Source organism: Choloepus didactylus, chromosome X, assembly GCF_015220235.1.
Source record: "Choloepus didactylus isolate mChoDid1 chromosome X, mChoDid1.pri, whole genome shotgun sequence".
NCBI lineage: Eukaryota > Metazoa > Chordata > Mammalia > Pilosa > Megalonychidae > Choloepus > Choloepus didactylus.
In genome coordinates, this window is record NC_051334.1 from 129,230,004 (window position 1) to 129,257,258 (window position 27,255).

General features: G+C 35.9%; 1 protein-coding gene across 1 annotated transcript in view; it reads right to left on the reverse strand.

Annotated features, from left to right (window-relative positions):
* The window catches only part of AMMECR1 (AMMECR nuclear protein 1), a 134,386-nt gene that overhangs the window by 23,995 nt on the left and 83,136 nt on the right, over positions 1–27,255 (reverse strand). Inside the window, exon 3 of the mRNA XM_037821345.1 lies at positions 2,762–2,876. Coding sequence (XP_037677273.1) covers positions 2,762–2,876 — 115 coding nt within the window. The remainder of the gene's footprint in view (positions 1–2,761; positions 2,877–27,255) is intronic.

Genomic DNA, 27,255 nt, shown 5'->3' on the forward strand with positions numbered 1-27,255 from the left:
TTTATTTATCCATTCATCCATTGATGGACATTGTTTCCACCATTTGATTATTGTGAACAGTCCTGCTGTGAACATTCATGTACAAGTGTTTATTTGAACATCTGTTTTCAATACTTTGGGGTACATATCTAGGAACGGAATTGAATCAACATATAATTTTTTAAATGTCTTTAATTCTTACTTTGGCACTCTGTGTTTGAAGTAGTACTGGTTTTTCAGAGTTGTTAAGCATAACACTTAGAATATCATTCCCACAGTGATATCATTCCATTTTCAATCACTGACTATGGTACGGTACGTTTCTTTTAAGCCCAAATTCACATGCTTGCAATTAAAAATGTAATTTTCACACTTACATTTTGAGAACAAATTTCTCTTATGCCAAATACTTTTCACTTTGATGAACTAACTGAAAAGGACAGTCCTTTCCTCTTACCATAGCCATTCTAACAGTGCTTAATTCACTTTCAAATGCTTATATATTAAAAGCACAAAAATATATGTGTGAATCTTTTTTGCTTCAACAGGAAAGCAACATTTAATAGATACCAATATTTAAGCCCTAAAGAATGTACTAAATACCCACGAACAAGTAGAAGCAGTACAGAATCTTCTAGAAATTCAAGTTGGCAGATGGTGGCCAGAGAGGATAAATGCGCCCTGAAAGAGTACACAACACCAACTGTTAAGTGCTTTACCCCTCATCCTCCTAACAGAAAGCTGATACATCTCATGAATATAAATTATAGCCCAGTAATATTAAAGTTGATTTTAGCTGTAGACAGTGCCTGAAATGGGCCAAAGAGGATGATGGTATACTCTAGGCTCACCCATACCTATTTACTGTTGGTTCCCCCTGTTTTCCTTTCCCCAAAACACATGCACAGAAGCATGTATGCTATAGACATTCATATATGTCTCTCTCTCTCTCTCTCTCTCTCTCTCTCTCTCTCTCACTCACACACACACACACACACACACACACACACTGTAACTATACTTCCAACTCAAGTAAGGGTAGAAGTGTTTTTGTAACTTAGCCATCCCCTTGATCTCAGACCCTTCTCCTATTATCGCTCCCACACTCACCACTACACACACACACACACACACACACACACACACAAGCACACGCCAATTCAGAAAGCTAAAATAAAATTCTGGCTAAAGAAGAAGAAGCAACAGTCTTAAAACAGTAAAAGAACCATCCCAAACTGTTACATTTGTTAACATGTAGAGGATATGATTTGAGACCATTTAGAAATAAAGTACTGGGGAATATTTCCATAATATTGGTAGACTTTAAGAAAAATTCAACTAAGAACAATAAACTTAGAATCAAAGATAAATTAGAAAATGTTCATTCTACAAAAGGTTTTACATATTCCAACTTTGCTAGGATTAGCACTATCAATTTCTTATTTTTTTCTTGAGGAAAACTCTTAAGATACTTTCATATTCTGATCATGCTCCAATAAACTCAACTACAATACCCAGAATAAACTATTTTATCATACTGTCTGCAGAAAAGTTTCTAAATAACTCTGGTATAACAACAATAAATCACAGAGATTTTTCAAATGACAATTAAGAACTTTATAAATGTCTTATTTGTATGTGGAAAAACTGAGTTGCAGTGGAGCAAACTGTCCAAAGTCTCAGAATGAATCAGGGCACAGCCCAAAATAAAATTCATGTCCAATTAACTGTCAAGACCATGATCTGTCGACAAGGCAAAATATCTCAGTTACCATAGGAGACTGTCCTTCTAAAAAAGCATAATTAAGACATATTATATCTTAATGATACAGTAATGTCATTATGAGTGTGTGTGTGTGCGTGCGTGTGTGTGAGGGAGAGGGACAAGCTATGTATATCACTGAATTCCCAGAGTTCCATTCTTACAGCATTTTTTCTTCATTCTTTTTATATACATCTTTTGCTACTAGACTATAAGATGCTTTATGGTGGGCATCAAATCTTATCACTTTTGGACACATAGCACAGTACCTTGAATACAGTAGGCATTCAATGTGGGCATGTTTGTGTGTAACATTTCATAGATATATATTCAACTATCTCCTCCCAATCACCAAAGCAAATCATGGTGAGAAACTTTGAACTTCATTAACAAGTCAAACCCACATATAAAGAAGAATAAAAATATGATCAATATAGGCTACTTAGATAATGGCGATGCACAGAGATACCCTAGATATAACTTTAATATTAGTTCCTATTGTGTTTAAGTGAACAAATTAAGGTAGCCAAGAATGAATTAACATTATTTAACTCTAGTTAACCAACACTCCATTATTATCCACAAGCTGATTTCCTCAACGGGTGTATTATCCTAACCCTTTTGCTCATTGTTTCTGAAATGTAGCCTCTGACCATCTAATTGCTTGGTGGCAGTTACACCAGAGTGCACAGGAATGAAAATAAGAGAAGAAATAAATTCCAATCAGTCCTTATTACCATTATTAACAGTTTTTGTGAGGTGCTCTTTTGAGAAAGTAGGATAAAATGAAGACCAAATTCAGTTTGGGGATTACAGCAGCATATAAGAGGAGTTTACATTATTGCCGTTTTAAAAACTCCTTCACTCTTATCTCACTTATCAACTGTGAGTTTTGATTATTCATGTTACGTTCTTACAATATTGTGAGAATGGTTTGCAGGAGTTATTTTCTGCAACTGATTTTTAACATCTACTCAAGATTTACCTTCATTTTTCTTCTAAAATTTTCTATAATCTTACCTCCCAGTCCAAATAATCACAGACATCTTCAAAGTTAGTGAGCAAAGACACTGAGCAGAAAAGCCGCGGCAGCTCATCCCTTGTCATTGGGGGAAAACGGCTATCTTTAAGGGCACTGTTGAAAACAAAGTAAATATTAAAGTAATTACTACATGTGACATTTCCTAATTTCAAGTGCATACAATCATTTCAAACTAGTAAGAGATTTTAAAAAATCAGTAAGGTATCAAAGGTACCAATAATCTTTAAATGTATTCAAAGGCCTCAAAGATGTTCAAAGTCATTTTTTTCATTCAATAGATTGTGCTTGGTAGCCAATCCTGTGACCACTTCAATTGTAAGAGTGAATGATCAATTCCATTTCCTGTACAATCATTTCCTGGTGGATTTCCCTGTTACTTGTATAATCTGAGAATATTTTGTTTTACTTTTGAGGGTAATATAAACCAGACTAATAGAAACTTGTGGGAAGACTTTTGGACCTAGTGCTGGTGGAGGAAAAAAAAAAAATATATATATATATATATATATCTAATGCTGTAATAAAAGTTCATTCTAGGTTGGCTAGTTACCATAGAACAGCATCAAAGAGTTTTAAAAAAAATAAAAATTTCATTTTCTTCAAGCAAAAGAAATCAGAGGATACAAAAATAATCATGCAAATTATAGACAAAATACGCACAAGAATTTCAGGCCCCCTATAAAGGATATGACTCAAAAACTGCAAAACTACAGGAAATAGGACTAATCTAGGGAATAAAAGTATGATTAGGAGACCATTAATCACATCAGTGGACTTCTGAGTACATCAACTTTGATTGGATCCTGTAATCAAGTGTAGTATATCACAGTGCCAAACTCTAGAAACCTCACTGTAAGAGACAAAAAGGTTGGAAGACCATAATTCTTGTGACAGAACAGACAGTAGAGTAGATAGAAAAAATATATGTGTGTGTACGTAAAAATATGTACACACAAACATACATACAAATACTGTGTGTTCCTTGTATTTTTAAAAGAAACCACTTCCCAGTCAGGAAAAACAAACACACCTCTGATTGCACACTATATTAGGTATATGGCACTATGGGCATTCATGCCATCCATCTTCAAATGTCCTATATAGCAGCCAGACTTAGAAAATGTTTTCACAGTTTAATCCCTAGAGGAGACACCTACAAACTGTTTAGGTGGCCCTTGGAAATAATTTAATCCCTTCTTCAATGACTTCCTCATTGTTGACTTTTCTTTTCTCCCTTCCTTTGCATTCTGAAACTCACTCACTCTCTTGTACAAATACACCCCTAATGTTTGTCAGTATTCTCAGTGTGTTTTGGTGCTCATTCCATCCTGCTATATGAAGGAAACAGCTTATATGAAGAAATAGAGATGATATATATTTATAAAGTATAAATGTTTTTCCCATTCAAGAAGCCAAGATTAACCAAGAAAATATGAAATCTGTGAAAAACTCATACTCTGAGAATAGCATTTCACTATTTTATAATTTAACAACATAAATTTCTTATGGTTTGGCTTCTTTCATTTTCCTACTGGCAAATAAATTTTTAAAAAACATTTTCAAGTACTCATTCAAAACCAAAATAAGGACATATATGTGTTTATACCCCTCCACAAACACACATATACACATGCTCGTACCAGAGAGAAGTTCTAAAACACAGACCAGAAAAATGCTGTAAAAACCAAAAGGCCAATCACATTTTCAGTTTTCCTGTTAAAAAGAATAAAAGTGAAGGAGAGAGAGAAAAAAAATGCCTTATACATTAGAACCATAGAAAATGCAATTTAAATGCAGTTTTATAATTTCAAGTAGTTATAATAATATAGTCGCTAACATTTATATATATTTATATAACAGCTTTATTGAGATATGATTCACATACCATAAAATTCACCCTTTTACAGTATACAATTCAGTGGTTTTTACTATATTCACAGAGTTGTGGAACCTTCAACACTATCTAATATCAGAACATTGTGATCACCCCAAAACAAAATGCCGTATCCATCAGCAGTCACTCCCCCATTCCCCCAGCCCGTGGCAACCACTAATCTATTTTCTGTCTGTTTGGGTTGACCTGTTTTGGACATTTCATATAAATGGAGTCATACAATATGTGGCCTTTTGTCTGGCTTCTTTCATTTAGCATAATGTTTTCAAGTTTTGTCTATGTTGTAAGCATGTAAAGTACTTCATTTTTATTTCTTAATGATATTCCATTGTACAGATATATCACATTTTGTTTATCCATTATCAGCTGATGATGTTTTGGTTGTTTCCACTTTGGCATCATTATGAGTAATTTTGCTATGAACACTGTGAACAAATTTTGCGTGGATGTATGTTTTCATTTCTCTTGGGTAGATACCTAGGAGTGGAATTGTTGGGTCATATGGTAACTCTATGTACAACCTTTTGAGGAACTGCCAGACCATTTTTTGAAGTGGCTGTACCATTTTACACTCCCACCAGCATTGTATGAGGGTTCCAATTTCTCCACACCCTCACCACCATTTGTTATTGTGTGCCTTTTTTGTTATAGTGCTAGGTATCCTTTAATGAAGAGCTATTTGTATCTAGCTCTAGCTTTTACATTAAAATAATACATATGCAGAGGTCTCCACACAGTTAATTTCCCAACATTTGGAGGCAGCGTATCACTGTTTATATTATATCCTAGCAAACTAACGAAAGGTAAATTTTATTTCAGTGCAAGTCAAACCATTTCACATCAATGGAATTTTTAAAACTATAAAATGTAACTGAGGATCAGGCTAGCAAGCTTTTCTTGTGATATGGAGCATTGTTGCTCAATCATTCTAGGCTTTAAAAACAATAATGTTTAGAACAAGCAATAAGTGGGACAATGCTAGCATGGTTAAGGAGAGAAAGTGATGATGATGCCTTGCCATAGCAAGACTCAAACGTATTAACTTCAAAGCTGTGAAATAGTAAAGGTACAGTAGTCATGATGGAAACAGTCTGATTTTACAGAAATAGTCATTCAAACAAGATCTTTAATTCTTGCATTTTTCATCCAAACCTACGTAACTTTTTCAAAGCTGTGAAATAAAGGTACAGTAGTCATGATGGAAACAGTCTGATTTTACAGAAAGTCATTAAACAAGACTTATAATTCTTACATTTTTCATCCAAACATAAGTAACTTTTCATTAAATTCATGAGCTCAAAAACGTAGGACTCCCTCAATGTCTGTAATGCAAATTCCTAGGGAAAAGAACTAGCAATGAAAGCCTAGCAAGGATTTAAGGGATTATAAAAAGATGAAAAATACAGCCGGAGGCTGACCTCAGAGCTGCCAGGCTGGTGTGGACAGCTGATAAACAAGAAGATTCCAGGTCTCCTGAACCAAGCTCTCTCTTTAGAGTATAGAATATGTAATGCTAAAGTCGAGACTTTAGAGAGGATATTGCAGTCTAGAGTTAGGTAGTGACTTGCTCAAGGTGACCCTGCTGGTTAGTCAGAGGTGGAGAAACAACCTAGATTTTCTGACTCAAGTCCAAACTTCCTGCTAGTATCCACACTTTAGTTTCCACCTTTGAGTGGATTTTTTTTTATTTTAAAATTAAATGGTTGCCTTATGTGGCAATTCTGATCTCATACCTGAAGTGCCTCTGCCTAAAGAAGATAAATCATAATTCAATAGCATTCATTAGTGGCCAAAGGGTAAACAGAGCTAGTTTTCCTGTCAACTGGAAATCTGCAGGAGTAAAATGGATTTTAAAATATTAATATTGTCCATGGAAAGCATTTTATACTGAAGTAGTGACTGCCAATTTCAATTCTAGGTAGTCTAAAGAACTGACAAATAAGAGGATCTTGTGATAAATTTATATGAAGTTCTCTCTGCTAGAATAGGAAGCTGTTTCCAATGTTTAAATACTGCTGGGGGGGGTGGCGCGGTGGGGAACACATAGACAAAACCAGCCGTCTGCTCTATCACCCATATGATGGATGGGTAAGATTTAAACAACAGTTTAATTCACACACCAAATTCAAACATAGTCAATTCAAATTGGCACATTCCCAAGAATATACTTCATCTAATTGAAAAGCAGAATTAACATCTGTCAAAATTAATATCTAACATTAAATAGCACTCTAATGAAAATGAACATTTTAAAAAAGAGAATTAAGTTTAGCTACTGAAGAATCAAAGGGTTTGTGTCATGCCTGGAATGCAAAAAGACAGCTGAAAAGGTACAAAACCTTAGATATTACTAGACTTATAAAAAAACATAGCAGATAACAGACATGATTTAAATGAATCTATTCAGTCATTTGCTCATTCACTCATTCATTCATTCACTTTCTTAACATTGAAGACTCTAATCAGTTAACAGTAGAAATTTACCGAACTGAGAATGGTTTAATATTACATTTTTCAGGACAAGAAAGTAATTAAAAACAAAAATTTAAAATCCTTGTTTGGATAAGGTTAAAAAAAAAAAAAAAGCAAATCAGGCATCCATCAGTCTAAAATAAAAGTTTCTTCATGAGGGGTTTTGACCACCTAGAAATTCCATATTCTGCCATTCTTCATCAGAGACTCTGGAACAGACTGCACATGCGGCATGTTTGAAACCCAGAAACTTAGAATACTGGAATCCAAAACCCAAATCTGAAAAATTACCCATAACCTGTCTTTCATCTTAAGTAGCAATTTTAGCTTCTCAAAAGTAAAAAAATAATGGACATAAAACAAATACATAAAAGTTAGTGACTCATTCCCAATCAAAATCCCAACAGGTTTTTTTTTTTATTTTTATTTTTTTTAGAAATTGGCAAGGTGATTCTAAAATTTATAAGCAAATGCAAAGGACCAAGAATACAAGTTTGAGAAAGGGGAACAAATTTGAGGACTCAAAAGCAACTTGAATACATTCTTTTAGAGAATATATCATTTCAAGACTCTCTATCAATTTCAGTTTCCTCTCCATTTCAAAAATAATATTTATAAATATTCTTAGACATGAGCATTTAGCTCCAACACACTGAATCTGCCTAAAATCTTGGTCCCCAACACAAAAATGATATCTCTTGCATCTCTCAAACTCTTAATATTATTATGTAGGCTCATATTCATTCATCTTCAATACTCAAAACATAACTTTTTCTCCTTCACGTGTTTTTAGACTTGCCAGTCATTTTTCTGGAAATTTCTTTCCATTTATTTCTCCCAATAAATTTCTCTTATTACTTTTGCAAGTTTCTCCATATTTAGAAATCCTTCCTTAGTTCATTCACTCAATAAAAACTTATGTAATTCCCACTATGTATTAGGTATCGTGTTATGTGCTGATAGAGATGAATACAAAAGTAGTCTCTGATTTCAAATGGAGTCGATAGGTCGATCTGGTGGACATTCTTACGCACTATATTGATAACAATTTTTAGGTTTTAATATATTGGAATACTAGAAATAAATACCTGAAACTACCAAACACCAACCCAGTAGACTTCACTCTTGAAGATGATTGTATAACAATGTAGCTTACAAGGGATGACAGTGTGATTGTGAAAACCCTGTGGATCGCACTCCCTTTATCCAGTGTATGGATGGATGAGTAGAAAAATGGGGACAAAACCTAAATGAAAAATAGGGTGGGATGGGGGGAATCTGTTTTTTTTTTTTAATTTTGATTTTTTATTCTGATTCTAAATCTTTCTGGTGTAAGGAAAATGTTCAAAAATAGATTGGGGTGATGAATGCACAACTATAAGATGGTACTGTGAACAGTTGATTGTACACCATGGATGATTATATGGTATGTGAATATTTCTCAATAAAACTGAATTTAAAAAAAAAAGTTAGTGACTACTGATCAAACCTAAAGGTAAAGAGCAACAACAGACACAATTATGGTTATGGAAAAAGGAAGGGAATCTTCTTTCTCTGAGGGCTGTGACCCAAAAGAAAGTTTTGAATTGAAAGCCATACATAAAATATTATTTAATTAGGAGATGTTTTTCCCCTTGGCGTAATAAATATAACCTACTTGCTGCTCAATTAACATTAAGATTTATTAATTCTAAAATATATATTTTAATGTGAAATGAGTAATTAATGAGGAATGAAGGAAAGAACTAAAGGAACAGAACAAAGGGAAGAGAAGATAGAAGGGAGGGGAAGAAAGAGGAAAAGGGAATATACATATATATAAAAATAACAGGAAGAGCAAAGCAAGAAGCAGAAAAAGGAAATGGGAGGGGAAAGAAAGACAAAAAAGGTGGATACCTAGAAAGGGTACTAATAGAAACACAAACAAAGGGACAAAGAGAGAAAGCAAGGAAAGGAAAATGGAAGGGTAAGAAGGAGAGGGAGATAAAGGGCGATGGGTTCTGCAAGGTATATTATTTGGCTCTATCCTATGGGATTCACTTAGGCTTCAGAGTGTTATCACCTACTGCCCTCTGATTAGCTCAAAGTTCCTGAATTGCTCTAATCCTGAAGTCTTAAAAGCCTCTACTCAATATGAGATCGCCATAGCTGCCCACCAGGAGGGAAAATTACTCTCTGGGCTGTAAGCTGTGATTACCAGAGCAATATCATCAGAATCTACCTCCTAGGTCACAAGTTCCTCACCTCTAAATTAGGAGAATAGGTTGTGAATTTGATTTAATAGAGCAGAAACTAAAATTGGATAATAAGAGATCCATAAGGAAACAGATAGCTAAATGTTTTGTATATATGGTATGTATTCCTCACGTCCCTCCTTATATGTCCACATAATGATTTCTCTGTAGTGTCTGGATTTGCTCTATCCTCTTTTTAGAAAAGAACTACTAGATAGAGATTTTTTGTTGCTGTTATACTTATTTTTCTGAAGACAATCTTTAAAAATGTACTCTACCAGAGCATAATGAACGTAATTTAATTTTCTCTTTATGGCTTAGGTTCATTGCTAAGACTCAATATGACTTTGGGTCATTCATTACCATATAGCATTAGAACAGTGCTCTCTTTTCTTTGAAAAGAAACATTGATAGGTTTGAAAAACAGATTATATATAGTATGACCACCAACAATTGCCATTTGGAGAATTTGAGAACATGAGATCATCTCCACCTTCAAGGGAATGTAACACAATAACCTGATACAGACTTTCAAAGTTTCCAGGGATCTCATCTTTGTGTTTTATAAGTGAGGAGTCTATAAAATGGAACTTCTTCTTAAATTGAATTAAATGTAAGTTTTACTGCCTTCCTCTTGGAATTTAGAAACCTCTACAATACTACATAAGTATTATTTCTCCAAAGCCATCAAAAGCGTGTTTCCAAAGTATGACAACAATTTCCTATGACTCACTGTCAATAAATATAGCTCCTAAAAATGCAAAATTGAAGTCATCATTAATACATGAACACTATTTCAAGTCTGTCGAATACAGCACAGTACAATGGTCGAGAGCTGGGTTCTGAAGTCAGACATACTTGCATTTGAATTCTGGCTCCACTGCCTACTAGCTCTGACATTGCGGCAAGTTTTTTAACCTGTTGCAGCCTCCATTTCCTCGTCGATAAAATGGGGAGGATTGGTCTTTTGCTTCTGTACAAGAAATGTTTATCAAGAAATGTAAGTTCCTGAATTATATTCAAATTGTGTTCAATGGATTTAGATATATTATTCTCTATCCTACTCATTATACAAAGTAGGCAAAATCATTAGGAAAAAAAAAATCTTTAAGAAGCAGACACAGACTGAGAGATGAGAGGCTCCATAGGCAGCAACTGCTTTCCTTATCTAAGCCATTAGTCTCCAAACTGTTTTGATTGAGCATTCTTATCAATAAAAAAAAAATTGCATGTACATCCTCAGTATGTATATTTATTCTAAAGTAAACACATCTACTACTACCACTGCTGATATATCGAAGCACAATATATACTTAGAATCTGCGTTGTTGTTTATGACAGGGGGCAAAAATACATGTTTCAAATAGCGTTCTTGATGGCTTCTCATTTTTTGGCTGGCATCTTGTCAGGTCTGATTAGATTTATCTTTGTTTTTAACTTATGACTTGGCCAAAAAACTTTCAGGGGAAGTATCAGCTCCACCAATTTCTTATCTTGGCCTTATACCTGCATTATTACTGTTAGCATCAGTTTGTTGTTTCTTTGCAGGAATCTTCTCAAGTCACTTGCCCATCTGCATGGGTTAGTTTATCTAGGGTTAGCTAACCCACACAGAATGGTCATATGGCTTAAGAAGATTCCTGTAAAGAAACCACAAGTTGAAGATAATAGTAAGAACCATGAATATAGTTCTTACCAGGCACATGCAAACTACAATACGTTGCAATATTCAGGGAATAAAAGAATGCATGTGCCACTATCAACCGCACCCCACCCCACCCCCACTCCACCAAACTATGGCTTTCACACTCTTTCCTCAGGATCCCTCACTGTATATGACAGTGACCCTCTGACACAGACCAAATGAGAGCACCAGGGTCAATCCATATATTAAACATTAGAGGAGTCTGAGGATTTTCTTATATTTTAGATAAAATAATCATAAATAGAATTTATAATACTTTCTTTCCACAACACAATGGATCATCTGGGTGCAACCTTCTTTGGAGACTGGTCCTAATAATTACTTAATAAACTCAGAAATAACACTCTGAACAAAAGCAACTTTAAATACAAAAAGAGCCAATATCTGTTGAACACCTACTGTGTGCCAGGTGCTTTACATTTATTACCTTGTTTAATCCACAAAACAAGCTCATTTTGTAGATGAGGACACCGAGGTTCAGTGAGGTTAAGCGACTTGCAAAAGGTCATCAAATCAGGTAATAAAGCTGAGATTTGAACTCAGGATGACCTGCCTCTAAAGCTCATTCTCTTTTCACAATAACACATGGCTTCCAGAATATCAGCAAATCAACATAAATGTATGCACATTTAATCAGTGTTAAAGGATTTTTTCCCCAATCAATGCTTCTTTTCAGGGTTTAACTGAGAGCTTTAGGTGTAAGTATGAGTAGGTTCTGAAACTGCCTAAGATAAATGGTACTATTTAGTGAAAGTATTAGCTTGTTTTTGTTCTCCTCCTCTTTCCTCATTTTGATCTTGGTGATTCAGAGCTGCTGCCATTGAAAAACATCTGTTTTATCTAAATTTAATAAGCCCTATTAGTGGGATACTAAGCCTTCCCTTATTCTGAAGCCTTTTCACAATTTGAAATTTAATCTGCTGAAAGTCATAATTGCATTACCAAAGTACTAGTTTTGGACATATCTAGGCTGGCAGGCCTGTTTTTGATTTTTAACTTTGCTTTTGCAACATGAATGAATAAGCTCTCTTATACTCACCACAAGAGTCATGCATTTTTTTTTCCTTTCCTCATTCCATGGTAATCAAATCTATAAATTGAACTTTGTAAACTGCAAAACATATGTTGTCACTATAGCTTATGTGCCATGTTAAGGTGGTTTGGTCTTACCCACTGGTTTACTGTTCCTCCCAATACCATTGCCAGCCCTTGATGGTAAGGGTCAGCTGCTTCTCATTGTGTAGTGTGTAAATATATATATATATATATATATATATATATATATATATATAAATTTTCTGAGCTGCTGTCACTGACTGGGGGCTAAGGGTAACAAAGGAAATGAGTTAAGTCTATTTTAAAGATGGGGTACAAAGTAAAAATTCTAATACTGAGTAAGAAAGAGAAAAGGAACCCTCCCTCCCCACTACCTCACTGTGAATTTTTCTCATCTTTATTTTCCTTCCTCTTCTTCCCCTCCCAACCTTTTAGAAGTTTTTCCTTTTTCCCTCCTTTTTATACTCAAGTAAGATAAGGAATAAAGAAAAGAATAGTTGAATGTTGAAAGAAGGGCATGAAATAAAATAATGGGCGTGGAAAAATAGAAGAGGAAAAACTAAAACAAACAAAGGTGTACAGTTGCTGCCTTCACCACCACCAGTGCCACACGAGGACATGTCTAATAAGCTGGTGCGGGAGGAAGTCTCGTGTTCTCATGCTCTGTCATTGGGTCAAGATGACCCACTCCCTTCTGTACTGGTTTTAATGTTCTTTTGCAGCCTTCAAGTAGTAGATGGGTGATGGTGACAGAGAAAGGTAAATGATCCACTGTCTCTTTCTTTCCAGAGTTTTTAAGGTATCCTTGAAAAGCAGAGGGGGTGTTAGAAAGAAAAGTGGCTTGTCCCCACAGCCTAGCTGTTTAACCAGTGAATCCTGGGCAATGTTTATTGAATCAGTTCCTTGATTTGTGTACTTTTCAATGAGATATTTCTCTACAATGAAGTATGATTATACTTCTGTTTTTAAGGCCTCTGTAATATTGTTTACATTTATTTAAACGGAACTACTTTAATTTTTATGACTATATGATATCTTTGGGGGAAGTTTCCTTTAAACCAGTCATACCATGTTAGTTTTACATGATTCTTCAGAGTTTCCAAAGTGTCTTCCCATCTTTGATCTTAGTTGATGCTTAGCAGCCGCTTGAAGTACACAAAGCTAATGCTACATTATATTAGGTGCCCTCCAAGAACAAGGCCTCTTATAGCCATTGGGTCATCAAATATAGGAGCTGGAAGTGCTAAGAGACCCATCTAGTCCACACCCTTCATTCCACACTGGGGGGAACTAAGAACCAGAGCAAAAAGTGTTGTTTCCAAAGTTACACAGCTACTTAGTAGTGGATTCAGGACTATATACTGCATCTCCTGACTGCCCTTACCAACCCATCAACTGATCTTTCCATTATTCTTTCACATATTTGTTAACCAACTCTGTCCTAGTCTGATAACACTCTAGGAACAGATGTTCAAGGAGCAAAGAGGAAAGTGATGCCAAAGGCACCAGGGAATGGCTAGAACAAAAAAACAGTGAGCTGTCCAGCATAACTCCATACTGTCAGGTGCTTGGCACTTGCCAGTATGCTGAAGTCCAGCAGAACCTAGAAACTGAGCAGATAAGAAGAGTCAGGGAACAACGGAGTACCAACGCTGTGGGTGTGGTGGTGAATGCAGTCTTTTTTTTTTTTTTAATATTTTGAGCTCTTTGTTACGTACATCATTTTCTTTATATTCTTTCAAAACTAGTTCAATCAACAAACATTTATGGAGTCCCTGCTAGGTGGATAGCATTGTGCTAAGTACTGTAGGCTGTGTACTTTAAAAGATATGTTTTATCCCTTCCCTGCCTTCACATCTCAGCTACCCCCATATCCTTCCTAGATACTAAGTTGCTTGTGCGTGTGTATACTTTTTTTTGCTCTTTATATATTTTAAAGCAGTTTTATTGAGATATATTTACATACCACACAATCTATCCAAAGTGTACAATCAATGGCTCTCTGTATAATCACATAGTTGTACATTCTTCACCACAGTCAATTTTAGAACATATTCATTACTGCAAAAAGAAAAACCCCATACACCTTATGCCCCCCTATTGTTGACACTTAGCATTGGAGTAGTACCTTTGTTACAACTGATGAAAGAATATTAAGATATTACTTTTAACTATAGTCCATAGTTTGCATTAGGTGTATTTTTTCCCATATATCACCCTATTATTAACACCTTCTAATAGTGATGAACATTTGTTCTAGTTCATAAAAGAACGTTCTTATATTTGTACTATTACCCAGAGTTATTGTTTACAACCAGGTTCCCTGTGTTATACAGTCCCATGTTTTATCCTCTAACTTTCCTTCTAGTGACATAAATGACCCTGAACTTCCTCTTTCAACCACAATCACACATATAATTCAGCACTGTTAATTACACTCACAATAATGTGCTACCACATCACCACTATCCATTTCCAAACATTTACAATCAACCTAATTAAAAATACTGCACAAATTAAGCATCAGCGTCCCATTCTCTACCCTCATTCTATCTCCTGGTAACATATATTCCAGACTTTAACTCCATGAGTTTGCTTATCATATTTAGATCATATTAGTGAGATCATACAATATTTGTCCTTTTGTGTCTGGCTAATTTCACTCAACATAATGTCCTCAAGGTTCAACCATGTTGTCACATGCATCAGAACTTCGTTCCTTCTTACAGCTGAACAATATTCCATCATTATGTATATCCACATTTTGTATATACATTTATTAGTTGATGGACACTTGGGTTGTTTCCATCTTTTGGCAGTCGTGAATAATGACCCTATGAACATCAGTATGCAAATGTCTGTTAGCATCCCTGCTTTCAGTTCTATTGGGTATATATCTAGAAGAGGGATTGCCAGATCACATGGCAATTCTATGCGAACGCAGTCTTAACTACTGCCCTCCTTTGCATTTCTCATCTACTCCCCCCTCATCTTGCTTTATTCTTACCCACTCCTAGTACATGCCTCTCTCTTACCCTTGCTCTTCTTACCTTACAGTCCATCCATTCTGTCCCATCATTTCTCTCTAGCTGCAACATAGAAGGACTGTTTTACATTTTTAAACGAGTATTTAATTCCCTATTATCAAACTCTGATGACTAGAGAATCTCTCCTTATTGTTAAAAGCCATGGTTGTTCTGGTTGTTGCCAAACTATAAGCTGGTCAGGGCAAGAGAACCTCAAAGCCCATTTACAAGTACATAGCACAATATCACGTGTAGATTTAGCATGAGGAGAAATGTGTTCTTGATGTACTGCTAAAGCTCTCAAACTTGAATCCTATCTACTTTCTAATCTCTTTCTTTGTAAGAGATTTTACTTTGATAATTCAACAAACATGATTAAAATGAGCCTGCAGAAGTAGATATTTTAGGATATTTTAACTCTTCATATCGTGTTTGGTTATGTGTTATTAAAACTAATTTTCAAAGGCAAAGAAAAAATTTACTTGTATAAAGCGTTTTCCATTCTATTATCATTAAAAATTACTTAATTCTTCCATTGAAAAAGTCCTACTTTGATTTTGTTTCCACAAGACAAGCAACACGGGGTAATAAAATATGTTGGAAAAGCTTTGTAACATACTGCTGCAATAATGACAATTGCTGATTCTGTACTATAGTACATATTAGGAAAACCACAATAGATATTGAAAGGAAATGGCATCATTTGGGTGTGGAAAAAAAGCAATGGATAAAAGCCATGAATTTAAATTATAGTCATGTGACAATAGCTCTGCCCCCACAACAACAAAACTTGCCATGAAAAGGTGGCAATCCTGATGGTTACTGATAGAAGGGAATATCTGTGAACATTAATTCATTCACTCAGCAATTATTTGTTGAGTACCTGCTATGTGCCAAGCACAAGTATTCATCTAGGGGTCAATGTTCTATTGCAGTCCTGTGGAACACCTTGCTCATGGAAGTTTTACTACACTGCCATTACATGGCTTGCATTTATATGAGCTATTCAAAGTGCCTAATAATAAGCATTAATCTCATAAACTAAGTCGCAGCTCAGAGAGGTACCATAGCAGGGAGGCACTGTTCTGGTTTGCTAAAGCTGCCGCTATGCAAAATACCAGAAATGGACTGGCTTTTATAATGGTGATTTATTTGGTTACAAATTTACAGTTCTAAGGCCATAAAAGTGTCCAAACTATGGCATCAACAAGAGGATACCTTCACTGAAGAAAGGCCAATGGCATCTGGAACACCTCTGTCAGTTGGGAAGGCATATGGCTGGTGTCTGCTGGTCCTTTGCTCCTGGGTTCTGGTTTCAAAAAGGCTTTCTCCAAAATGTCTCTGGGCTTCTCTCTATGTTAGCTTCTTCTACTCCTGTGCATCTAAGCATCTGAAGTCCTCTCTTAGCTTCTCCGGGGCAAACTTTGGGCTTCATCTCTTAGCTTAGCATCTCCAAACATCCTTCTGTCTGCATTTCCAAGCATATGGGTCTGTGTCAGCTCTTAGCTTCTCCTAGGAGCAAACTCTGAATTACATATCTTAGCTTCTCTCCAAAATGTTTCTCTCAGCTTCTCTGAACTCCTTGTTTCTGTGAGCTCTCTTAAAGGACCCCAGTGATCTAATTAAGACTCACCCTGAATGGGCGGGGTCATATCTCCATGGAAATGATCTAATCAAAAGGTCTCACCCACAGTTGGGTAGGTCACCTCTCCATGGAAACACTCAATCAAAAGTTCCCACCCCACAAGATTAGATTAAAAGATCATGGCTCTTCTTGGGTCCATAACAGCTTCAAACTGGCACAGACCCCTACACTCACAAGGCCTTACTTCTTCCCAACTTTGAGAGATACTAGCCTATTCATAGAAAATCTACAGGCTAAGAAAAAACCTACAGAAACCCACACTAAAACCTAAGTTTTTGACAATTTATGCCCACATGTATAAGTACTATAACATCATTAGACCATAAGTTCCATGAGTGTGGCGACTGTGCTCATTTTTGCACACCATTGTATACCCAATGCCTAGCATATTGTAGCTGGTCAAGAAATGTTTAATGAATCAATGAAAGACTATAGGAAAAAGTAGTCTCCTGTCATCTCAAATTTAATAAACATTTATTGGCAATATAATAACAGTCCTATTAGCTATACTTCGTTGAATAGTCAACTTTCCCCTATACTCGAAATATCCTTTTATTCATCTACTTAAAAACCGTCCACTAAAGTGTGTTTTCCCACATTTAGTATCTATTAAATGCTGTTCATTTAGAAGGTAGTAACTGGTCTTTTGAGTCTTTAGTTAGATTGCCGTTCATTCACAGCACAGCACAGTTTGGCAACATCTTTCTATCTAAAACTCATAGACTGCTATAAATAGATTATAATCTACTTCAATGATAGAGTTACAGAGTTGCTTTTATCTCATAGGCATTTTCCCCCAAGGAAAACACAGATGCTTTGTATCCTAAAGGAGCGCAATAGCTTCTTATGTTTGTGGGGTGATTATTATTACTTTTTTTGTTGTAGTTGGAAACATTTTATAAGGAGTGACCCATATCATTAGTAGATTATTTTTATGCCTTTCACACCTTCTTGTAAAGAAACATCTTTTGAACTGGATAAATCAAAAGATGGCAAGGGCGAGCACAGAAAAGAAGCACAGATAACAGTCTCTGTAAAAGAACGTGGGCCAAAAGAAAATCAGACATTGATTCGCAAATAAGAAAATCCTTTGAAAAAATCCTCTGCCCACTATTCCTGTTCTCGGTGGGATTTCAGGTTAGTAAATATCCAAGGGGGAAAAGGGTTGTTTTTTGGAAATCAACCCTCTGAAGCAATGCAAATTATCTGGCGGGAGAAGGGCTGACTTTGGTGAAGGTGGGTGTGAATAGTGCACCTTTGGAGACATCAGAATGTCAATAGGTTTTTACAACTTACCAGACTGAAGGGGGTTAAAATATTAGCATGCACCAACACACATTCTCTCAATCACATTAGATTTTAAAATTCTAAGGTCTGGCTTGCCTTTTATGGAATACTGGTTCAGAATGCTGCTCAGAGACTTCTCCACAAATCTGAGAGACCAGATGATAGCACTTCATTTTCCTTTGCCACTGCCATGTCCCCCTCTTTCCCTTCTCCACTTCTTAGACTTTGGTATACAATATTAAGGAAAGTGAGGGAATATTTTCTATGGGTTTAACTTTCCTGGAAATAATTATCAATGATGGAAAGCAAATACTAAGTACCAGAATAAAACCTCATTAATTTGAGCTTCACTAATTCAAAATTTGTGTTAATTCAATCAGACCTAGGCTAAACGTTTCCCTTGGCAAGCCTGTAAAGGAAGGGTCTGCTAAGAAAATCATCTATGTAATTAAGATTGTAAGGGGAGTATACTTACTTAAAGAGAAAAACACTACTGTCAGGACTTTAGAAGTAACCATTTACATGCAGTATAACATCATATTTACAAATCTTTTATGTCTATTAAAAAGCAAGTTCTCTGGAGGACGTCTACTTGATAATACCCCATTAGCCCATTTTGAGTTATCTGCATCACTAAAACAAGCAAAACTATTTTAAAAATAAATATTTTACTTGTTCCTTATTGGTTAAACTAATCTTCCTTCAATTATTTTGCATTTGCGAGCTTTTATTTCCACTTTTGTGTTGCTAGCTATTCGCCTATGGTCTTTGTCACACTCAAGAACCTCAAAGAAGAAACAACTCTTCAGTGGGTCACTAATAACTGAATCAGAAATAGAGCCCAAGCTTCTTGACTGAGTTTAATCACTTACTGTCTGACCTAAAAAAATTACAAACTTTTAGCAACCTGGAGCACATCTCGGGGGGGTGGGGGTGGGGGTAAAAAAAGGCTCATACCCCTGAGGTATAGACATATACTCCAACACAAAATAAAAAGCCAAAGCAACAAAGTACTTTGGAAACCTGTAAGTTAAGTTTGAAATATCCAGTCATTATGAAACAAATAGCAAATGAAAGCTGCATCACTGTCCAAAGGAAGCATTCCTGGAGGTTGTTACTCCTCACACATCCATACTGGCTCTCACTTCACTAGCTCAGGGCAGTCTTCCAGCTCTCCCAGCCACTCCCTCTGCAAGCATGGCTCACTGCCTTAGAGTCTTAGTTACCTTGTCACAAAGATAGGGATGACTGTTCTAATTATATTGTAAGCTCCTAGGCATTGCACAGGTGTCCCTTAAGCACAAGACACAAGGAACTCTGCACATCATGGGTGCTCTACTAACCTCTCTTGGTGTGAGTTGATAAGACTCTTTCTTTTCATATACAGTATTGTAAATCAGAGCAATAAGGTAAAAAGAAAATGAAAAGGCTCCTAGATTCTAGTTTCCATAGAAACCTTGAAAATACCAGAAACACCAAATGTGTTTGCTAAGAAAATTTGGGACACTAAAATTGATAGGTACCCTTTGAAAGGCCTATACAAGAATACTGAATAAAATAATCATAGGTTAAGATTCCCAAAAAAAGTGAAATGCTAGTTAGTAAATTTTATAGGGGAAAAACATTCTTTAAATTGGTTTTAAGGAAGAAAGTCACACGCACACACGCACACACACGCACACACACACACGCACACATGGCTGTCCTCTCTTTTAAAATTCTCTTTATCTACTGAGTTAAACATCTGTGCCATCTCTGTATCACTACTGTTAATCGAGAGGAACAATAGGGCCCACAGTCCAAAAATCATCTCCAACTGGACACCATAAGCTTGTGACTCTTTTTAATTGAGAATTCCACTTTTCAAATTATGCTTGGCTTAGACAAATACTTCAGGTAGTCAGCAAATACAGGGCACAATCCAACTCCCGGGCAGAGTGAGGCAGCTCAGAGTTATTCCTATTCAAGAGATTTTATCTATGGGAGATTAAAAAAGGCATAATCCATACCTGGATAAAGCTAAGAGTTGACTACTAATTCTTAAAATAAATATTAACAAATGTGGTCATAATACAAATTGGACACTTGTCTAAATTTATTTCACTGCTTAATGATAGCCTACTACAGTATATTAATATTAAAATAAATGTTTACAATCTTTTATTTGAAAATGGTTCTTTCTGACAATGTGTATGACAAAAACCACTCTGTCATTTTCATTACATTTCAGGGCTTCCCTTCCCTTCAAAAAATTAATATAAGTGAACATCTATACCCAAGAAACCATCTAAATCATTTTGTGGTACTAGCATTCATTTTCACTGCATTATATGAACATTGCTGAAAACTTAGTGACCTTGGCTCATAGAATGTTATTTTCTCTGTTCACGGAAATTTCTGCAATGGGGGCTGGATTGTTTGACTCTGGGAAACTGCCCCCACAGGCAGTTTTGAAAGTCTAGGCAAGTCAAGGAAGCTAAGGTGTCACAAGGCATTCCTACACACATTTTAGATGATTCCTTGGATAGAATTATACCAGTTTAAGTTTCATAGTTAGGAAATCACTCAGCTGCAATATAAAAACAACTCTCACAAATTGGAATCATATTCACAAAACATCTGGAAAGTTCCCCAAAGGAAAGAAGATTACAAAAAGTATTGCTAAATAGATGGAAGAAAAGATGCTGACTTTTATCATAATACAAAATTCAGTCCGTTTCCATTGTGCAAGACAAATCAACAGATGTGTTGTTTACCTTTAAGGAAGCCTGGAATCTATTTTAATTCAGCCTTGAATCCCAGAAGTTCTTAGGTAATAAGTACAGATATTTAATTCCATAACAACCACCCAATATTTACAAACATTTATTTCTTTATAGATCTCTCATCCACAAAATGTATATTTGGTTAGAAAGAGGAATTTTGAGGCGTCAGCTGTACTTTGACAAATGTTGCAACACCAATGTTTCTTCAAGCAAGTGGTCGCCTATAATAAGTATCTTTTATTGTCTAAGCTTTGCTTTGTGGCATGGGCTAAGAGAAAATAATAACCGGGGTCTTTTTCCTCTATTTTCTTTATTATGCTTTTACCATAAAATAATCTATTAAATAATAATCATATATAACATATAGTAACATAATAAATAATATATTCCACTCCCACTACCAAATCCTGAAAGAAAACAAGTTAATATAAATTCTCAATTCAAGAAAAATCTTCAATGCTCAAATACATAAAAAATAAATAACCTAAGATTAAGTCAAAATTACTTTGACATGAAAAATGACTTTTACAAAGAATATGTCAATCATGTTCCTCTTCCCTATCAGGTAAGAAGGGACTTTTGGAGTTATCTTCAACTATTCCCTCTGCCTTACTCCCCACATACAGTCTCGTCTTGTTCTATCACTACCATGTCTCTGTTACATATCCCTATTCAATTTTCCTGCTACTAACCTAATTCAGGCCCGTACCATCTCTCATTTGGAATATTTAAAATTAGTTCCCTAACTGGTCTGTCTCTAATCTCTATCCTTTCCATTCCACCCTATATACAGCAGCCAGAGTTATCCCTGATCACCTTATTCCTTTGCTGAAAATCTTTCAATGGCAACTCAATGCATCTAGGGAAAAAAAAATCTAGTCTCAGCCTATCATTTTATCTCCCACTACCCCCAACAGAGCTCAAGCCAAGCAGGGTTACTTACAGTTCTCCCCCAAACAGCATACACTTCTGTCTCCTTACATTTGGCCCAGAAAGTTTCCGTGATGCATAATGCATACCTTCTCCACATCCTCACTTTTGAATATTGAAATTGTCTTAAATATCCAGAGGAGTTTAGTTTAAATGTCAGTTCTTCTATAAAACCTTCCCCAGTCTAAGCAACCAGAGCTAATTTCTCCCTTCTCCAGTAGCACTGTTGATACATTTAATGTAGTACTTACTACATTCTTCCTTATGGTTCTTTTGTATACATGTCAGTCTCCTTAAAAGACTGCAAGCTCCTCAAGGGTAGATATCATGCACTGTTCATCTTTATGGCCCCGCAGTATCTAGTATAGTACCTTCCTCAAAGTTAAGTCATCAGTAAATGTGGAATTGAACTGAATAAATCTTATTTCAGCCTGATGTAATTGAGAGACAAAGACTGTCAAGGTTTATAAAAAATTCTGTCTTTAACTACAGCTGTGTTGTTATAATTGCTGCATATTTAGAGAAAATACTGAAGCATCTTTCAATCAAGCTTTGAAACTACAGTAACTATTGTTTGAATTACCTTATTAAGAAAATAAGTAGAACAGCAAGAACACTGAAATCTGTAGTAATACACCAATGAGAAAAAAAAGATCTTGTACAGTATATTCTGCTGCATGAGTTCAATCAACAAACCACAAACGCAGTCTTTCTTATTAACCCAAAATATAAAGAGAGCAATATTAAACATACTAATGAACACTAGCTAGGAGACTGGGTAGAGTGTTAGTTCTGAATTAGTCACTACTTGCTGCAGCTGGATTTGGATCTTCTCCCATCCAAGGGCTGTGCAGATTTGATCCCAATTAGTTTCCAAGTCTGACAAAATCACAACTTGGAAGTGGCCTGACTACTGGCAATTGTTAAGCACAGTAAATCCCTCTCATTCTGTAACCCCCCTAAATGTCCTATATTCACAACTTTTGTGTACCAGATGTTGTGCTAAAATTAAATTCCTATCTGAAGGATGTTCATATCAGAAGGACCTCTTTGAACAGGCTGGATGTTAGGATCAAAATGTTGCCAATTTCCCGATCCCTAACACAAATCTTCTTCCTTGGGAAAAGGGGGGGAGGAACTACTTTGTTTGTTGAATCCAGGTTTTCTTTCTACATCAACACAGGCTCTCTAGGTGGCTTCAACCATTCACAGAATCAAGCATAATTAACTGGATATTAATAAAGGCACAGTGTGGAGCCAAACTCTGGGATTACTCACCTGAAACTTTGGTCCTCCCAAAGTGTTCAACCACTGCAAAATAATCATTTTTGAGAAACCATCACCAACTCACCTAATCTTTTCAGGACTATGAACTACAAACAAAACTTCACAGAAATGACCATCTCTCTCTTATGGGGACTAAAAAATTATATGGGCAACAGTGCCACTGTGAAAAAAGAAGTCCTTCATGAAACAATTCTAAGAAGCAGCCTCACAGCACCTTCTCTTACAGATGCTTGCAAGCTGCAATTGTGTACTACAGGTATTCTAAAGGACACTGAATAGCATCCTTATTTCTTCAGGCTATTTGTTTTTCATTTATCTCATTTCTAGAAGGGTATATACAGGTTTCTCCATGGGAGCACATTTTATACTCTCATTTCAATTCTTTCATTTTTATAGCACCAAAACTTAACAGCTACAACTAGAATACCTAACTTTTTTTTACCTAAAGCCTCCCATAAGAATTGAGGGTTCATATCCTTTATTAAATGATACCTGATGCAGTTATAAAGCAAATAGTAACAATTTCCTTGAATTAAAATTATAAAGACAAAACTAAATAGATATGTCTCACCTTAGGTTTTATCTAGTTCCTAAAAGAGTAAGTAAATCACTTTTGCAAATTTTTTATGTTCCTATGACTTACATTTTCAGAGATGTTTTAATCTTCATTTATTGCTTTCCTTGAGTAGGTTGTGGTTCCTAACACTTTCCTTAATTTCTGATCATCCTTACCATAAACCTTCCTCCACCTAGTAAACAAATACTTCAATATACTAAGGGAACTGACTCTTATTCACACATTAATTTTTATCGATGACTCCCTAATTCCCCTCAGCTACTTAGGAGACACAAAGATGTGAAAAACATAGCCCAGATCCTCAAGGGACTACCAATATAGGTAGGGAAGACACGCAGGTTAGTTTCTTACTACACTGCAAGGCAAGATAAAACAAGTGCTTTAACTGAGGTACCAGCAGTGCGTCATGAGCATACAGAGGAAGAAGCAAGAACTCTGGGGGTTTAGGGAAATCCCTGGGTGAATCGTTTGGGAAACAGAAGAAGAATCCGCAATGTGAAACCGTAGAGCCACGAGCATGTACTGATTTATTTGAAATTTAAAAATTTTCTTTCTGGGAGGCTCTCTTAGTCTTGAACTTAAAATAATGGAATATACCACAGGAAACAGGCAGAGCAGCAGCAATCAACTATGACATTCATCTGTCTGGCGGAATTTCTGCTCTGACATGCCTCATCACCCTGCCCCTCAACCCCATTCAGCCTATAACTTAAGCATACAAATGACAAATGACATTTAAGTGCATTGTTTAGCTCCACTGACATCCCCAAAACTAAAAATGTTACTAATTTCTAAGCTAGCACCTCCAGTAATTTGCTGGTTTCTCTTCCACTGCATCATTAATTTAACACGTTACTGTGATCAGTCTCTGGTATGTGGGGCTTGAGTCTGTGAAATAACATCTTTGTCTGCTGGCAAAATTCTTTGAATCCTATTAGGAACCATGTAACATGGACAATGCACCAACTAATGTTGCTATTAATTTTACTGTAATTAACAGACAGTATATAAAGAAAATATTTTTAAAATACCTATCCTGCCAACAGGCTTTCAGTGATGTTTTATTTGTTCCAGACAAAGAACAGTTTTTCAATAGATCAGGGGCAAAAACAGAAGAAGGTATTCAACAATGTCTATAGTTCTAAAGTTTCATTACTCTTTACCTCATAATCCAAAAAGATAATGCATCCATTAAAAGAGTTGCATACAACAAAAATATTTTTTAAAAATCTGCCTTGCCTTTCAAATATTCTAGGATCCATCCCCAAATACCAGCTTCAGTAAGAAAGAGGCACAAGCTGGATAATTCTGTTATTTTTTCAAACCCAGAAATCTAAGTATGAAAAAACAGACATAGTCCATGACCAAATCCATACAATTTCTTTCTGGAATTCCTTTGTAATTTCTATGAGAAAAGGGTTAGTCATGAATGTATCTGTCGTTTGTGATAAGTTGCCCCAAATAACTTCCAATTATAAAAATGAAAAATAAGGCAATAAATTGGGTCTAAATTGAACTTTGGAATTTGTTTCCTTAATTATAATTTCTAAGGAATGGACTAACTTTTTATCCCAAAAATGATGCCTCCCTTTTGACCAGTTGTAGAGAAGAGCAAAGTCGAGGCTTTTATCTACAGTTCTTTCAAGCTGAATCCTTCCCTCAACACCACCACCCCCCCCAAAAAAAAAGTCATAATGGATTTAAGAGGGTTATACTGGCTAGAAACCTGACGGCTGAACTAGTAGATTCCATGTGAATTTGCTGGTGTTAAATGCAGGTGTTGTGTGGAAAGAAATCAAAGTTTGAGAAATGTGTACCCTTGAGATGATACATTCTGATGGGGCTATGGGAGTTAAGAACACTAAACTAGAATGATAGGAGAGCTGTGAAGAAAAAAGGCACATGAAGGGGACAGTTCCACAGGAGTCTACAAGGAAAGAGAACCCAAGAGAAATTGAGTGAGAATAAAATGAACAGACTGGGGTAAAAGGGATATTTTGGAAAACCGAGTTAAAAAACTGAATCCCCTTCCCCCTCAAATAAAGAGTAAGACTATTCACTGATTTTTTTTTCTGTGAGCTGAGACTAGGAGATACCAGTTTAGTTAGTAAAGCAAGTGGCTATAAGAAGCTTTCACGGTAGAAGGGTGTGTGATGTTACTGGAGGGGAGCAGTATAGCATATTGGCTGGGAACACAGGGTTAGGAGTCAGATAGAATCACATTCAAATTCGAGTGCTGTCATGTATTTATTAGCTGTTATTCAGCAAGTTACTTAACTTTTCTAAGCCCTGGTTTTCCCAAACTGTAATATGAATGTAATATCTTCAACTTCACACAGTTGTCGGAAAGATTAAATGAGGCAATTTATACAAAATATTTAGGATAGGTCCAGCACACACAAAGAAATAGTTTTTATTATGATTAGGAAAAATGACCAGTAGTATGTTGGTGGCATGTTTGAAGAAAAGGGAAATCAAAGACAAGAACAACACAATAAAGTGTTGCTTTGGATTTCTTTAATATTGATATTCTGTTAGTCCTGTAGGGCTGATTGAAGAAAAAAGCAAATAACTAGCTCCAAGGATATTTTTAATTTTATAGACATATGCCAAAAACTTGAAACAAGACAAATAACCTGGGAGAAGGCCTTTACATTACAAAATGATTATCTTATTACTGGGTTCCTTGAAACCATATGCTTAACAACAAAAAAAAATTGAAAGAAACTCAAATACTTTTATGGACATCTTCTATTGTGGAAATTGTACTGATAGTCACAGGCAACGTCAGGAGACCTGTGTTCTAACTCTAGTCCCAACTTTGTGTGATAAGTTGTTGGGAGGACTAAAAGATCTAGTACCAGCTCTATCCAGTCAATTCCAGAAATCTAATGTAGGCAGTGAAAGAAGTTGTGGCGGCAGCAGCTTCAAGGGTTTCAATAGTAAGAGGTCAGTTAAAATTTTTATGGGTGGGTGGATGGGAGTCAGTTGTAAAGCTGTGTAATTCAGCACTCCTAAACTTCTAAGGACTCAGACATTACTCAGAGGGTAAGTTTAACGACTGCTGGTTAATGTGGCTTTCTATAAAGAATAAAGTGCTAAATACAAGTGATCTTTGACTTCTGACACTTCAACTAAAGCTGTATGGTAACTGGAGTTGTGGCAATCGGTTTAGAGGCATTTGAAAATGACATGGGCTACTTAACTGGTTCAAAGTCAATGGAGATATTCAGATAGACGCTATATGCCCATTTCTTGAAAGATTTTAAGAGAGATTAAAGTATCTGATAGGGGTTGGACTAGATGACTTCTAAGGTTCCCTACCAGCTCTATGGCTCCATGGCAAGCATCAATTCATGTTATTATGCTTCTTCCAATCACTTATAGCACTTATAACAAGAGACCAACCTATGTTAATCTGCTTTCTAAAGCATTCTGTTTAAGGATCCCTGTCCCCTGGCTCAGTCTAACTCCAACCAGCCTTAAACCACTCCTCTCACTACCAATCAGCCTCAGCAACTCCTATTGGCTCAAGTATACTGGCAGCAAGGAAAGATAACAAAAGTAAGCTAATAGGAGCAGACAGAAAGACAG